The sequence below is a fragment of the Phyllostomus hastatus genome, unplaced genomic scaffold, assembly GCF_019186645.2.
Source record: "Phyllostomus hastatus isolate PE091 unplaced genomic scaffold, TTU_PhHast_1.1 phas_scaffold_78, whole genome shotgun sequence".
Taxonomy (NCBI): domain Eukaryota; kingdom Metazoa; phylum Chordata; class Mammalia; order Chiroptera; family Phyllostomidae; genus Phyllostomus; species Phyllostomus hastatus.
Genome location: NW_025334041.1, coordinates 22,888,818 through 22,906,827, shown reverse-complemented (window position 1 = coordinate 22,906,827; position 18,010 = coordinate 22,888,818). Strand labels below are relative to the sequence as shown.

Sequence of the window (18,010 nt, the reverse complement as noted above, 5' to 3'; positions counted from 1 at the left end):
TCAGCAATTTCAAGTATTATTTTGATGTGTAAAATTTACTAATCTCTTGTATCATATCACAGATTCATGATCCAGTTACTAATAAAATTAGGGCTTACCTTCTTGGAACTATGATTACCCTTGACTAAAAAACTGAGTTTTCATTTGGGATACTGTCAGCTAGAAAAATAGAAAGCACTTTCTTAACCAAAATATAAAGATGTATTTATAAATAATTTGTCAATGTCAGTGATCATTGAGGAGACACAGCAGGGCAGAAGGAAATGTAATTGGGACTCCAAAAGCAGTACAGCATCTCATACCAGTCCACATGCTCATACCTGCTGCCCTCCATAAAGGATATAACCAGGTTTAGATGTTATTTTCCAAGCTAATGTGGTGCTAACCTTAATTCAAAAGGTGATGATTGGATGCAGACCTTCGTAAAACTGTGATGTGACCACAGGGATGAAATTTAGAATACCGAATACCATAATATTAATGGAAATGACAGAGAAAGAGACACTACCTATGAACTTTGCTTTCACTTTTGTCGAGGAATCTATATAATAGAGTCCATGGTTATACTGAGTTGCCTTTTTAACATATTCTTTTTATTTTTTGCAGAATAAAGTATGGGTTTTAGTTAATGATAATGTATAATATTGGTTCATTAATTATGATAAATGTACCATATTAATAGAAGATGACAGACTCATAGATAGAGAGCAGACTGACAGCTGTGGGGAAGGGGTGCTTGTTAGGCCATGGGGGAGAGGGATTAAGCAAAAAAAGACAAGAAAGAAAGAAAAGCTCAAAAATAAAAAATTTTAAAAACATGATAATTTTAATTAAAAATATATATAATATATACTCTTAAACTTCTTAGAAAAAATAGGGTCACTTCTTAATTTTAGTTATGTTTGTTTGACCGACGACTACTGAGTGATTTGATACAACAGTCATGGGTACGGAAGAGGAAAAGTCTTCACTTTATGCACTAGATTTTAGATGTCACAGTCATAAATATTCTAGCTTGATATTTCAGGTTCAGGAGAAATATGTCTCCTAGAAGTGCTTGGCATTTTGATATGTGGATACCTTTGGAGAAAGCTTAATTTAAACACCTTTCTGTGAACATAATCTTTTTTCCTCCGAGTTAACACAGAAGGCCCACCTGGCCACATCCATATGTAAATCCAGGAAGGGTTGTACTACTGTGTCTCCACTTGTAGACGAATTGCTTCATATGAACTTCTGAAAGGTTCATATATTGCCACTCAGTTCAACAGGATTTCTTCTGAAATGTCAGTATCACCGAAATTAGGCAGAGAGTTTTTTACTTTCTACAAATGTTGTCTCAAGGTAACAGTAGCTAAATCTCAGACGGGGGAAAATATCGTTTAATTAAGCTTTTGAAATCTCTCCAAAACAAATGGGGTAGAAAACCAAAGGATGGAAATTGATCTTGAATTACAAGCAGCCCAAACTACCATATTAAAGCTGAAGAAGATAAATAATGATGCTGGAGTTTTAAATGCTTGCTGATTGGTTTCCAGCTTCTACAAATCTTTCCTTTTAAAAATTTTGTCTTTGAGCAGATCAGGAAAATAGTATGAATGTATCATTCTCTATCAAATTGCTCTCTTTTCATTTTGAGCTCAGAGCGCTGCTAGAAATATAAAGGGTCTTACACTGGAATGTAGTCACTTCATATGTAGAAGGCATTTTGAAAAAATGAATAAAAAACACACTGGAGAAGGGACAGATCACTCGCAAAATATCTAAACATTGTGTGTCTATTCAAATTTATTAAAACACTTTGGTCTTCCAAATGGGCCAAATAATAGCAGCCTTTCCTGATTTTTTATTATGTGTGTTTTGAACCATGATTTGGAGTTGAATTTGTTTTCTATTTCAGCATAGTAAAAAGATCAACTATAGAGAAACTGTGACTTAGTGTACTTAAGAATTATCAATTTATATATATATGGATTTCTAAGTTTATTTCTACTTTTGTCATGGATTGTCTGGTTAAATTTAGGTAAGTTATCCAACATCTCAAGACTACAGTAGATTTCTGTAGTCTTCTATCTTGACAGTAGAGATAACTCCTACAAATACTAAAAAAAACATTAAAAGTTAAATGAGCTTTTTGCACTCAGTATTTTGGTAAAGAATGTATCCTTTAATTATACCCCCACTTACTTATTATCTTATGAATTATTTTATAAAGTCTTAATTGGGGGAGTACATCTATGCTACTACCTTGCTTTCTGCCATCAGCTGCTTTTCCTGCTTATGCACACCTGCTAAGGTGTGCTAGACATGTGAAGGCATCTGCAGTCCATTTCAATATAGCGGTATAACACATAGAATGCATATTTTACTTTTGTTACTACACCATTCAAAATACTTTCTCTGACTTTTCAACAAAGCCTTTATTCTTTTGTCTGCTTCTCTTATGTTATTTCATACTTAGTCAATGTCATGAAAGAAAATATTCTTTCTCCAAATTTTCCTCTTTTGTATTATCTTAGATACTCGGCCACCAGATTTCAGCCAGTTCATAGCAACTAATTTACATTTTGCATCTCTGCAACTTTCAAAAGTATTGCATTCTTAATTTCTTACTTGTTTAAAGTATCCCATGGAATAATGAAAGTTGAATTTTAGTGATGTGGTAAGGAGATAATGAAGTCCCTAATTAAAGTCTCTGAGACTTTAAATTGAGCTCTTTTCCACTCCCTCATTCACTAATTGTCTGAAAAACAAATTAAAATTTGCACATAGGAAGGCCTTCTAAGTAGAATTACAATAAACATTATGATATCAGCTGGGGTGAAGGGAGTTGAGAAGTGCTGGCTCATAAGCAGGACATTAAGCCAATATATTAATTAATGGATCATGAAATGATGGGGCATAGCTCATGCAAAGGCAGCTCAACTGCTTCAAGATTTTGGCAGAAAATGAGTCTGGAAATGTTGACAAAATCAAAATTATAAACATTCATATTTTCCCCCATGTACTTGTTTTGCCTAGGAAGATGTGTAAGCCCAGAAAAATGAAATGACCTGCACCAGTTCTACCCATTTTTACCCATTTATACCTTGAATGGGTCACTGTATCTTTAGGATTCTATAATATCTTTTAAAAATTGGGATGATTGAAGTAGAATCTAATACCTTTCCTCTACCAATAAGGTTTTTATGAACCCTGTGAACTGAGTTGTGTCTCATTTTCCAAAGAAAATTCAATAACTGAAGACTTACTATTAGGTTTATTTGCTGCCTTGGTCCCCTGGCATCCCGATGCAGATAGATGTGCCAATAACACAGGGTCTCCACGGGTTCACCACCTCACCAACCTGCTCCTTAACAAATGGGCCATATTTAATTTTTCCTGTTGGTGTCCATAGAGAAGGAAGGTGCTATGGTCATTAAAATGTGATTCTCCAGTTGATTTTACAGGTGCTTTCTAACAATTTTGATGAAGCAAAGCATTATTTTCTGAATATACCATAGTGTTTTGGTCAAAAATGTGGGCTCCAGACAGAGTCAGACTGTATTCAAATCTTTATGTACACTATTCTGAAGCTTTAGTCTCTAAACTTCATTATGTCCATCAGATGAGATAATTTCATAGTTTTTCATTAAGTATTAAATGATTGTATGTAGAACAATGCTTAAAATGTATTTTAAAACAAAATAAATATTTGTTAATATTATAGCAAGTTAACTGATATATTATTGTCAAATCTGAATACGATTAGCAAATTTTCTTAACTTCTATTATTTGAATTTGATGTCTACTTTTTTTCAGAAAATAACTCATGAATGCAATATAACACATGTGGGAACAGTTTTGGCCTCCAGGATTATGAGCCTGCTGCCCGCTCTATTTGGATTCTCCATCACTAACCTCTTACTATTCTAGAAACTTAGGGAGGAAACTCAGAAACTAAATTTAAAAGTTTGTCTTCAAGCTCAAAATCCACACAACTTATTCAAACACTCAAAATCAATCCAACATAAAAGAAGAATGCATTGAACGTAAAAAGACATGAGGACAGATTGCGTGGACTTTAAAATTTACACTGTTTCTCTAGCGACGGGAGCCTGGTCAAGGAGAGAATGACCCTCGTGCTGCCAATGTGTGAAAGAGATTTTTTAAAGTCACATGGACTCCTCTTTATACTGCCAATGACCATATAATGGCAAGACAGATTGTAAGTGAAATTTTGAGTCAGATATTTGTAGAAAACCCAAAATTGAAACAGCATTTTGAGTGTTTTTCATAGAAATAAGCTAATTCAGTGGATTAATTTGGCCCCCAAATGGATTCACTCTTTAGAGCCAATTCTCTCTTCCAAACTTCATTACCAAAGCCAGGGTAGTGGAAAAATTGAAAACAAAAACTATTTTCAACTATAGAATGAAAAGAAGCTTCAGTCTTCTTAGTGATTCATAAAGCACCAAAGTACTGGAAAATGGTAAAAATTCAATGTTCTTGTTTTAAAAATGCGGACATTTGCACAGTTATAACCGATAAGAACTAAATAAGCTGATCACTGTGCGTAGGAAACACCTGGACATAATATCAATGTTTAAAGTTCATCCTAATTTTTGGAGCAATTTATGAACATCGTCTTCAAATTAGGTGACTCTTACCATGTTCAAAACAAACAAAAACCTCTATTGGAAAAATGCCTCTTTTCAAGGTTCATGTGAGCATTTAGAAGAACCTGTGTTGACGTCTAAACTGAAATTTGCTTAATGGATTATAAATATACAATGTCTCTTGGTAGATATTGCTATTTCTTTTTAAAAAGTATTTATTTTTAGTAAAGCTTTTAGAGATTGTTTAACTTGAAAAAAACCTCTCTGTTCGGCTGGTGCCTTTCCAGATCTAAAAAGAAGCCTGTGGATTATTAACTTCAAGACTGTCTTACTCTCGATCAACTTTTCCCAGGTCTGAGAAAGAGCTCTTAACTAAAATGCTCTTTCCAAAATGAGATTCAAAAAGAGCAAATGCAAAACAGTCCACATAAGACAGGAAAATCACAAATGCAAATACAAACCAGCTACATTGTGGCTGACCATCAATTACAAGTTTAGAATAGCTCTTGGAAAATTCAGGCTTTCTTTTTAATTAACTGATGTATTTAGGGAGGCAAATGAAAGCCGAAATGCAGGATTTCAGAATAAAATCAGTTCTAGATAAATTCAAATCTCAGCAGAATTTTTACTCCTGGACCATGCTGCCAGCTGCAGCTGTGTGAATGTAACAAATGCAAGGTTGTTTTAAACTGACTCAGTGACAAATTTTAAAGCACGTGGACACTCAGTGAGTATAGTTTCCCCGTTGCAAATTAATTTTTAATCTAAGAAATAAGATTCAACCTGTTTATAAAAAGTTTTGTATGATTTTATATTTTTAAGGATTTATGTATCATAGTTTATGTACTACTGAGGTAGCTGTTATTAAAATATTCAATTTTTAAAAAAATTGCTTTATACAAAATATGATTTTCATAGAAAATTCATCTAGATTACAATCGATTTATTAATTTCTTTCTCTCTTTTTTTGGCTATCAAGAGTATCTGTATATTGGTCCATCTTTTATTGCCCTAGTTTACCATGGAAAATTGAGCAAAAGGACCATAGAAAAGGAATTAATGGAGAATGAAGAAATAATATGATTATTGTCTCCCCAAATACTGGTTATCATGGTAAAGATTTGAAATTTTAAAAATCCATATTGCTATACTAGAATTAGATATATATATTTTGGACATATTCATATATTCTTTGCAACAGTATAGGCATACGCAGTGAACATCTATCATAATAAAAAACAATTACCCTAATGGTCAGCACACGTCCTCAGATTTTAGTCTAACATCACACCACTGATAACATGTCATGTAAATATAAACTGGCTAGTTTTATGTATGCCAATTATTGTCCATCAGTTATTCAAGCATCTTTAATTCAACAAGCTCATTCGGAGAAACATAGTCATAACAAAATATTAATTACAACAGAATATTTGGAAAATAAAACACTATGATTAATTGAAATTTTATTTTGACTAGGAACCAGAAGATGTAGTGGTGTACGGTATTTGAAAATTCAGTTATCATTTCCTTTTACATTCCATCATTCATTTTAGATATAACCCAGTCCCAGAGAGGTAACTTGAAATAATACTAAGCTGTAAACTGTCCAAATCCCATTTTCTTTCCCCTCACCTGAGGAACATAACACTGGCCTGCAGAGTTTGCAACTGAGACAAAGCTTCTTCACCTACACAAAGAATGGGAATAGCTTCCTGCAGGCCATGAGGCAAGGTCCACTCAGTGGGCAAAGTCACATGTTCTGGACTAGAAGTCCAAAACCCAAAGGCAAAATTGATGTGGAGCTCTGAAAACCAGCATTTTAGAAGAGCTGGACAAAGGATAAACCTTGCCGCGTTTTGGATAGGTGTGATGTTTAGAAGATGAGTGGGAGAGTGATTAAACTGGCCGAGAAATGTCACACAGGAGCCCTGACGCTGGCTTTCAGGAGCAGGTGAATATGCACACGTTCTATGGATGACTCTGGAAGGCGTTCCATACCATGAATGATGTTGGCAGTGGGTGGCAAGTCTAGTTCTTTGCCTTTTTTCTATTTTTAATGCTCTTAAAATCTTAATTCTTATGGAAAATGTTTAAACTGTTGAAACTATTTCTAAATAGAGTCATTCTTTTCTTGCTGGAGTAAACAGTATGAAGGCAGACATATAGTAATAATAATAGTTAACATTTGTTGAGTGCTTAGCATGACCCAACCACTGAGCTAAGCACTTTGAGCACTATACCTTCTTTATGAAGTAGTAATGATTTATTGACATTTTACCTGTGATGTGACTAAAGTTCAACAAGGTTAGGGGAACATTTCTTGGAAATGAAGAGCCTCAGCTGGTTTTAACACATAGGTAATTACGCCCTCTGCTGGTGGTTGGAAGTTTCTGTACCATCTACCTTGCACATGATGCTAGTCAGCATGAACAGAGGATGATGCCAGGTGTAAATTAATTATGCACTAGTTTTATCACTGGCTTGATGACCGTCAGAATAGAATTCTACCAAGAAGGCTTTAAAAATATAAAATGCCACTTAGGGGAATGCAGGATTTGTATACAGAATTAGTTCCCAGGAAATGATTATCACTGGTGGAGAAGAAATTGTCCTTTGTGGGGCTCGGAGTCGGGGGAATGTATTAAAGTATCTTGGAATTATTATCAGGAAAAAATTATACTGAGCTTGGATACTTGGGTAAATAATAGGAAATAGTGGTCTGGTCCAAGGATGTGGCATTTGCCATTAGGAAAAAAGAAGACAAAAAGAATTAATAGTAGCGTAAGTAAAACCTCTATAATCATATTTTTGGCAAAATTGAGTAAAAGTGAGAGCTGAATCATGTCAATATGGCAGTTTTTCCTAGGATATAATTGGAAGACCAAACCATCATTCAAATCTTTGAATTTGCATACCCACAGTTTCATTAAGGGCATCAGATTCAAAAAGTAGTCTCTCTGATTTTCTTCTTCAGGGGAAAAGCCTAGTGTAAGACTCTACTTATGATCCAGGAGTGAGCAGAGAATCTGATTTTTCAGTATATGTTCCCATCTGCAAGATCAGCTGGAGGAGGTATTTAACACCATCCACAAGGAAGAGCTAAGATTTGTGGTAGGAGACATGACCTTCTCCTTATCAGCTATTCCTCATGTTATTATCATGTCAGCAGAATTTTTTACAGGGATTACAGTGAATGGGTTTCTTATCATCATCAGCTGTAATGAGCTGATCAAAAGCAGAAAGCTAACACCAATGCAACTCCTTTTAATATGTATAGGGGGGTCTAGATTTGGTCTGCAGATGGTGTTAATGGTACAGAGTTTTTTCTCTGTGTTCTTTCCACTCTTTTATATGGAAAAAATTCATGGTGCAACGCTGATGTTCCTCTGGATGTTTTTTAACTCTGTCAGTCTCTGGTTTGCCACCTGCCTCTCTGTATTTTACTGCTCCAAGTTAATAGGCTTCACCCAGTCCTATTTTCTTTGGCTGAAATTCAGGATACCTAAGTCAATGCCTTGGCTGCTTCTGGGAAGCCTGCTGGCCTCCATGGGCACTGCAGCCCTGTGCATCGAGGTGGATTACTCCCCAAACACAGAGGATGGTGTCCTCAGGAATGTCACGCGAACTGGGTCTAAACTCAAGTTAAAGCACACGAATGACATGCTTCTTGTGAACTTGACACTCATATTTCCTCTAGCCGTATTCATGGTGTGCACTTTTCTGTTACTCATTTCCCTCTGCAAGCATGCTCGTCGGATGCAAGATGGATCTCGTGGTTTTAGAGGTGTGAGCACGGAAGTCCACATAAATGCCTTAAGAACAGTGCTAACATTCTTTCTCTTCTTTATTTCTTATTTTGGTGCCTTCATGGCAAACCTGACCTTCAGCTTTCCTTACGAAGCTCAGCACTTTGTGGTAAAAGACATAATGGCAGCGTATCCCTCTGGCCATTCCGTTATAATCATCTTGAGTAATTCTAAATTCCAACAACAATTTAGGAGACTCCTCTGCCTCAAAAAGAATTAATGAAAAGGAGGACCAATGTAAACATTTTGTTATTTTATGGCATGGAGTCAATGGGCTTGTGTTTTGCTTTGTTTACTGTAGACGGATTTTGTGTGCTCTCTCTGGTGATCCCTTGTCCATCTCCTGCCCCCAGGACATGCTGATGGATAGAGTATCTCTTTTTCTAGGGCTTGTGTACTTAAAAATGTTATGATAGTAGTACATTTTTAAATAACTAGTGCTTGTGTTAGAGTGCCAGAATAAAATACTAAGGTTTTGTTTGGCTGCCCAGTGTAGTTCTGTTATGTCTTCCCAGGTTATTGAGAATCTTTTGTTTTAGATGAGGAAAATCACATTGTTTTAATCTAGACTTGGAACAATATAATGATTTGGCTATTCAGTTACACATAACATTTTTTCAAAGGGAGTCATGAACTTAATTATTGTTAAAATGAAAATTATATGTTGAAAAGGTATGTCAAGGCGATGTACTCAGATATACAAGTTAATGTCTTATTTTGCTTTTGATCTGCCACTAGTTTAGGTTGGTAAATGCTGAAGTGCAAGTGGAACTGTGTATATGCCTGTATATGTAATGGGGTAGGTCAGACTAGAGATTACTGGAGAAAAGGAGAGACCCCAGGTCCAGGGAAACCAACCCTCGCACCCCTGGCCCCAGCCTAAATCCAGCAAAAAGGCAGGGAGGCCTGGAAGGGTGCCACTAGAGCCGGAGCTTAATAGCACACAGCCTTGAGCTAGTAGCTTGTGACACAGGCCTGTGTCAGTGCCTGTGAGCTGTGAGGACTAGACTTACCACCCAGGGTGACTGGAGACTTCTGCTCATGACTGGAAAAAGGAGCAAAGACAAACAGGGCCCTAGGTTCAAAAGCTGAACACTCCCACTAGCTTCCTGTGCACGTGGTGTTTTGGGAAGGCCATTTTTAGAGCAAAGTCGCAGAGAAGCTGCTCCATTGGTTCGGCACTTTCTTGCTTTACAGCTTGATGCAGGCTCCCTCCCTGACTGTTAGCTCGTGGAGCTCGGGATTGGGACTTTCGGTTGCAGGTGCACTTGGACACGCTGGGTCTATGGCCCTTGCTCCCCACACGGATGGGCAGATGCCAGGCTCACCGGGGGATTAGGCCCACACTGGTGGAAGCCCACTCCTGGGGACAGTGTCCCATGCTGAGACACGTGCCTCCCTGGGCTCCAGCCTCTGGGGTACTCTGATCCAGTGCAGCATGGCACACGGGTCCTGGACCAGTACATGGGGACTGAGAACAGCGCACCCCAGATCCTGAAAGAGAGAGCTGCTTGCTGCGAGAAGATGGCGACTCTGAAACCCACGAGTACACGTCCCAGAGAAGATGGAGATCTGTTTGCATCACTGCCTTAAGGACAGATAAGGACATGGGGGACTTCAGCGTGTGGTGTTTTTTGGCTTGTAGCTTTTGGGGGAGCAAGATAAGTTCTGGGTCTTGTGGGAGAGGAGGGCTCAGAGCAGGAGTGCTCTCAGCCCCCTGGAGTTAGAACCCTGTTAATAAAAACCTGTTTCCTTCAACACAAACTTTTGGGTCATGTGAATTAAGGATGACAGGCAGCTGAACCCCAAGCTGCACGGTTACACCTACACACATAATTCAGTGTCTCCCTTTTTTACAAGATGAAGAAATGTTTTTCAACCCTGTGCAGTGATAAACTCATGCTCAAAGAGAATTGAGGGAGGTTGCTGATGATGAAGTCTCAGCCGGAACACCTTCAACCGGTGTCTTAACCCTTTAACTGGTGTCTGAATTCCCTCCAGCTGAAAATGTCTCTATAGTATGGCAGCAGCAAATGACTTAAAGATCTAAGGGAGGGAATTTTGAAATCTGTTGCTAAATTTGAATGTATTCTTCTCTTTAAGGACCTTGAATAGTCTTGCTTTGGGGAAGGAAAAATGTTTACAACATCTTACATCTCAGGATATCTGTTTGAACCTGTGATATCTCACTGGCTATTAAGAAAACAACAGATGTGTAGTTATTTTAATTGTAAATAAATTGTAATTAAAGTAGATAAGAAATTGCCAGGATAAAAAGAACAAATGAGGTGTGTTCATGTGTGTATGTACATGTATGTATGATTTTCTTTTACTTTACAAAATATTTTCACACACAGTTGTTTACTTCATCCTCAGAACATTCTGTAAAGTAGGCAGTGGAGTTATCTCAGTTTTACACTTGAAAAATCTGGTTTGTATACACTCACCTACACCTGGTGGTATAATGAGAACGCCAACCTGACTCTTATGTCTCTAGTACCAGTATCCCTTCTGCTCAGTTTTTTTTTATTATCTTTATAGTAACTTTGTACCCCTAAAGCCATTGCAAGAAATGACATTTCTCCCATGACCTGTGACATCCTGTAACATTTTCCCTGTATGTCCCTAGGAAGTCAATTGAGAAATACTTCACAAATCTTTGAACTATTTATTATTTGGTCAAATTATTTATTTTCTATTTTATTTCATGTAATATTTCATTTACTAACAATCTGAAGAATTTAAACATAGGTGCCCCAACTTACATTTTAGTGTCACTTGACTCATATACTAGAGAAACTGCTATGCCAGACTCACTTGTTATAGATCGGGGGCAGGGGGTGGTGGGCTGGGGGTGTTGCAGGCAGGACAAAACTCTCTGCTGGGAAAAACTGGTATTCACTCTTTTCCATCCTGAGACCTGGGTAATTGTGCAAGTGGAACTTACTCCTTCCATTACAGAACAAACTTATGAGCTTTTGCATCACTCTGGGAGAGCCCCACGACTCCTGGGGTCCCAGGTCCAAGCTGGGGTCCTTTCCATGCTAGTTCCTGAATCACACAGGTAGTCATGGAAGACATTTCACACTGAGGTCTGATATCATTGGGCCGCTTACATCCTCTAGTATAGTAATTTATTTTTAAATTTAAAAATAATTTTAATAGTTATTGTTAAATTATGAAATAATACATAGTTGATACAGAAAATTTGGAAAATACAGAAATACAGGAAGTGAGTCTAATATAATCACTGGTGAAATTTTCATGTGCATTCTTTCAGGATCTGAAATACTGTGTCTGTATATGTCAGTACATGCATGGGGGGGTGTGATGTATTATGTAGGGGGATCACACCGTGTATATATATACCTTACCCTCCCTTTTCATTTAAATTACATGAGAGAAATTTTGCATTTTTAATAGCTTTGTAATATTTCTTTTTATAGATGTAAGTTGGTTCTTAATTATTTCTCTGTTATTAACTTCTGTATATCCATTAATAAAAAAACCTGTAGAGTTAAAAAGTGTTTGTTTTATTGAAGAAAAAAAGAAGTGTACCTAAAGAAAAAAAGTAAACCCCCGAAAATAAAACAGAAGTCTCAAATAAAGAAAAAAAAGCATCTTTTATTATTATTACTATTTGTACATGACTAACCAAATTCCTCGGAATTAGTCCTAATTTCTTGAAAGATGTGGGCATGGGGATCCTTAGAATGGTCCTGTCGGCATGGGGACCTTTCGTGATGGGGCTGTGGAGTAGCAGGCAATCTACAATTTCGTCAGTCTGCGGGAAGAAACACCAATGTCTTAAGGAACTGCAGTAATCAGATAATCAATTTTCTATTCCACAGCTGCTTTACTTTTCATGTATAGTATCTCGCTGATCTTCAAAACCCTGGTAGAGGATATTATTATCTATATTAAAGATGAGAAATCTAAACTTGGGAAGACAAAATAATGATTTACTTATCTAGGCCTGAATCTTACCTTCTAAATCTAAATTCTTTATTTTTTTTCTAAATGTAATTGTGCATCAAAATCACCTGGGAAATGTTTTTAAATTTCAGATTCCCGGGCTTATCCTAGACATGACATGTACAGGCTCAGGGGATGGAACTCCACAGGCAATTCTGATACAGCAAGTTTATGGACCAGAGTTTGTGGTCTACCACACTTTAGCATGCTAATGCTACTAAAAGGAGCCTAAAAATATATTCATGTCAATATAAAGCCTTTGTCAGGAGAAATTTCTAAAAGCATTTAAGAGAGTAAAGTTATAAATTACCTTTTTATTTATACTCTTTTTTTGTTGAAAGGAACTCATTCACATTTTGGTCGCCTCCTATAACAGGAGACACATGAAATGAATAAGAAGAAACCCTGTCATGGAAATCCAAACACAGAAGCTGAGACCGGCTGAGTCAGAGGCAACTCATTAGAGCTCAACAGGCATTGTGTTTAGAACCTTCTCTGGAGCTCATCCGATGCTGTGAGTCAGGCTCTCTCTGCACGTCTGCTTCCCTCCTCTCACTACAGACATGTGTTCTTTGCCTTCCATGTATATCTTTTCTCTATATTTCTCTCCTTAGTGCTTCTGCTTATACATAATTGCTGCTTCATTGTATATGAAACGCGCTCCGGGCCTTGACTTGAGCTCACGACTTCTCTCTAGCTATCCATTATGCTTTAATTCGTATTAGCATCAGTGATTTGCTGTACTTGTCTCAATGCAAGTTATCCTAGAGTAAATCTGATTGCGCTTTGTTGTTATTACCAGGCCATCTACTAGGATCAATGGTAAGACTAGGTACTACTATCCTCGGCTCAGGGTCCAAGACTGAACCAACCAAACTGAATCTGGAAGGTGATGCTGCTGGTCTTGCCAGGACTGTCCCTGCCTTTTCAGCTGGGCTGTGAGCAGGGGTGTTTCTAAGATGCTTATCTTGGGTGGCAGGGTGATTATTATGGATCTGTATTCTTCTGCAATGCCTTGTTTTTTCAGGACTCAGATGAAGCAAAGGATACCCACAGATTCCACGAAGACTTTTCACATCATTAAAAGTTTAAAATCCATGAACAGGAGTTTGACTTATCTTCCCTTTATTTTCTAGGTAATATTTTTATCAAAGAAGACTTGTAATTAATGAAGGTAAGGTCTTTTACTGTATAAGACCATATATATACTGTATTTCAAAAATAAGTAACTACTGAGAGTTAACTATCTGGTCACACTGAGAGGTGCACATGTTTATATGTTTACTGTTATTGGGCACCTCCCCATTATGGTCTACTGCAGGTTTTCCAACACCTGGTTTCACAAAAGTATAATAAAATGGGCATTTTTTCTTTAAATTATCTTAAAATCATTCATAGATTTTGTTTTTGCTTTTCAAATATATAAAGTTTTCTAAGGAATTTCTGTAGCTCTACCAGTACTCCCGAGTTTCTAACACACAGTGTGTGTTAAAGCTTCTGTAAAAAAAAAATTACATAAAGAAAAAGCAATGATTTGTTACCAGATAAAACAACCTTATCCCCTCAACAAGTTTCCAGAAGGCGCCACCTCATTTCCCACTGCCTGTTCTCTCATTGTTCTGAAATGTAACTCATGTGGTTTTATGAGCCTGAACACATATAAATAACTGTTATTTTATTCTCTTCTCATTTATCTCGAGCTTCAAATCATTCCTATTTATGTTTGTTATTTTCACCTTGGCAATTGTTCCCTTTCATTAAGGAAATAAAGTGGAAGGTAAACTGCTTAGCTACATCACAGCATCTGTGGATATTACTCCTTCTGTCTAAGCAAAGAAACTTCTTTACTCTTCTTTTTATTCTGGCATAATTTAAAACCAATTTTACTTCATTATTAATATATAGGATATTTGAAACTCCAGGTACTGGTTATATGATGAAAGTATTAATACAATGAATTTTAAATTAACTCATTTGAATACACATATCTTATTCAAGTAACTTTTTCAAAAGTCTGAAATTCTTCAGTACCTGGAACCATAAAAGCCAGAGTGTTGAGGTTTTAATTTCCCACAACATGCTACCTTCCCAAATTTGTGGAAACGGAGAGCCAGATCTCTCCGCACATCCCATGGGTATTCCTGTGCAGTCAAATTTTACTATACACTCAACATTTTCTACCTGAGAGTAGATTTTTGGATGATTCTATATATAACTTGAGTCACCTAACCATGAAATAATATTTTCCTATCAGAAAATTCTGGAAAGGCATTCATGAGAACATTAAAGAGACTTCCAGTAGTTTTTATACTCTTCACCCATCCAAAACCAGCACCTTCCTCTCTTTTTTTATTAAGAACTTCACCATCATCAAGGATGAGAATGGATCTTAGTTGACCTGAGAAATCTGCAGAGATATTCTAAACTTCAGGGATCTTTAATTTCCCAGAAGAGAAACTGTTAGGCTGATCACTTGGTGTTTAGTATCATATACTTATATGTCTGTATCTTTCCTAGCCAGTTATTTGTGATTTTCTTGAAACCTGGGGCTATGTTACATGCATTTTGGCACCCTGAACAGCTAATGTTAATGAACCCAACATATGTAGACACTTGAACATAGGCTTTTAAGGAAGAATCATATGCATCTCTATGGGGAGAGAGAAGTACCAGGATAAAGATAGGTTGATTTCATTTCTAAAATGGAAAGAAGTTGAGTAAGCACAATTCTGCTGTGACTTTCTCTTGATGAGAGAAAAACATGATCAAATTGACCACTGGTGGAACCACTACCAGAAAATTTATCTTTGTTGTCTCAGTTCATAAACTGGAATAAATTATAAGTAATACACTGCCACCCAGTGGCAAACTTTTACTTTAAATAAAATAATGGTTAAAGTAGTCAAGACTACAGACATTAGGGATCTTGCTTCAGAAACTTTATAGCTTGTTAAAAAGAAAAGGTGAGAAAAAAAGAAGTTAACACTCAGATCATGGGAAATTTGGGGCCAAATGAAATGAAAAACTAGCCCATGCCAAATAAACAAATTGTAAAGAAAAAACAAAATTATTTGTGACTTTAGGAGGTAACTGGAAAATTTGAATTTTGCTTGGATACTCAACATCAATGAATTTGTGTTCATTTTTTAGATTTCATAGTGGTACTGCACTTATGCTTCAAAAATAAAAGCATTTTTATCTTTTAGGGAAGACCTAACATAATTACTGATAAAGTGTTGTGCTACATCAAAACACTAGGAATGAAGGGAGATACGTTGGAGGTACATTTGAAGAATTTGAGCTAGAAGTTGATCATGTTTTAAGCTGGTGATATTTCCATGGAGATTCACTACCTGATTCTGAATGAATATAGCCTACACTTAGACTTGTAATTCAAAACATAACTGTGACTCTGTGACCACTAAGTAAAGACATAGGACTTAAGAAATAGGACTGACAATACAAAAATAGCTAGAAAAAAGAATAAATATATCCCAGTAGGGAAATACAGAAATGCAGTTAAGAGCATGGCCTGTGGAACCAGATTATCCCACTCTCTAGTAATTCTGGACAAGTTATTGAGCCTTTCTCCTTCTTTATAACGTGTGATAGCTGATTCAGACACCAGCCCGCAGGATCCGCATCATTATGGTTGAAATGAGACATTCACATGGACTACCGTGTCTGGTGGAGGAAAAGGGACAGCATGGCTTTTCTCTCAAGGGGAGCAAAAGCTGCGGCCTCCGCCATGACAGGCCTTTATTGGGTTTCTCTGCCCATTACATGATGATCCTCATTTACTATGCACAGATTTGCTTTAGGTGGTTACCTTTCTGTTTACAGAAAACAAAGGAGCCAATACCGCTAATCACATCACAGAAGAGGGATATTTGCAAATGAAAAGGCAAAAGGAGTTGGACCAGTTATACTCATCCTTGCAAGGATTAGCATGTTTTTTAGGAAGTTGCTTTGCAGTAAATGTCCTCAATTCAGGGTGAGAGAGTTTTAGCAAAAAAGCAAGACTCATAGTGGCCTAGGTACATTGCAGGCCTGATTCCCCACAGGAGAACCTATCCGTGGGCGTGGGTCCTGTGCATCTCTGTGTGGGAGCTGGGCCCACGCCATGCAGAACAGTCTCCTACAATAGCAATGCTACATTTTATGGTTATTCTTAAGTAAATAAGGAGCCAATTATATAAATGCTTACAAGAGGTTCTGGAATAACAAGGTATTCAATAAATGTTAACTCATGAGCTATTAGGATAAAAATTGCAAAATCCAGAAAGCCTTAGTCCATAATCCTGTTTACTTATTCAGAGCATCTAATCACTTCTACTCATAATAAAGGAGACTTTTACCTTGGAGATGTCATCAAGTGTCATTGGTTTAAACATTTCTCTAGTTACAGTTAGAATTATACAGACTTGAGCTGAATTAATTTGCTTGGAGGAAGCGTAATATAAATTGTACTACCACCAGGTGTCAGGATTGTTACATTTTGGACTTCAACTGAAGATTTTTTTTTTTTTAACTCAGCCTCACACTTAATTAGAGTGAAAAACATTGTATAGAGAGTTTCCTTCTTCGTAACTTTTGACATTTTCCCTACTTGTGACAGGACCTAGAGTCTCCCCTAAGAAGAGAACCCCATTTAACTTTGGCTTGATGCCCCAAAGAACTTTTTCAAGCAGACATTTGTGTTTTATTTGATTCATTTCTGAAAGAGCACAGATTCTCTTTCAGTTCAAACTGTTGCATTTAAACCACCTTAAAAAACCTACTTTCTTTTATATCTTTCTGAAAACAAGCAATAGTTACTCAATTTGAGGCTCAGAAAATTATTTTAGCTTTGTTTAATATTTTGTAATGTCTCTGAAATAAGTTCAGCTCCAGAGATATAATATGTAACTTATATGCATTTAAGATTAAGTTGCCAACTTCTGAATAGATTCCCTTACTTTTACCCTGATTAAAATTCTGTTCTGATTTATTTACATAAGAATAAAAGAAGTATTGTTCTTCACCAAAAAATGAATTGTTTGTACAGTATCTTGAATCTTAGATTACCTTTTTTCAAATTTTCATGTGCAAGTTTTAAGTATTACAACAAAATCCTCAAAGTTGCATTTTGCCAATGAAATATTTATTTGGAAAAATCATATTCCATATACAGTGAGAAACAGTATTTATTAGTAATAGTATGATCTCTTTATATGTCTAGTGTCAATGTAATTTACCAAATCTTGTGACAACTATAGAGAGAACTTTTGGATTAAAATTTAATATTAAATATTAAAATAAAATATCACAGAAGAGGGATATTTGCAATAAGTCATGGCACTAAGTACAGGTAAATCATTATCATTAAATTATTAAGAAGGAAGAAAAGAAACTTTTGCGTTATATATTAATAGTAATACAATGGCATATAACTAAAAAGGTGGATTTTTACTTACCACTTTTGATAATATGATGACTTTTTAAATGCTCAGTTAATTAACGGCAACAATCCATTTACTTTGTCACCCACACTTTTAATTTATTATTGAAAGTTAAGTATGTAATTCAATGCATAGAAAAATGATAGAGATTGCATGTAATGGTATAGATTCTGGAAGCAAGCTGGGT

General features: G+C 36.4%; 1 protein-coding gene across 1 annotated transcript; it reads left to right on the top strand.

The window, feature by feature from the left end:
- The first annotated feature begins 7,721 nt into the window (after positions 1-7,721).
- On the top strand, positions 7,722-8,627 carry LOC123812143 (taste receptor type 2 member 7-like). The gene has a single exon (XM_045828809.1). It carries the CDS (start codon positions 7,722-7,724, stop codon positions 8,625-8,627), a length of 906 nt encoding a protein of 301 aa, XP_045684765.1.
- The last annotated feature ends 9,383 nt before the right edge of the window (positions 8,628-18,010 follow it).

What these genes read in the sequence shown, in the direction of transcription:
- LOC123812143 (XM_045828809.1), top strand. Translation starts at nt 7,722, where the DNA reads ATGACCTTCTCCTTATCAGCTATTCCTCATGTTATTATCATGTCAGCA.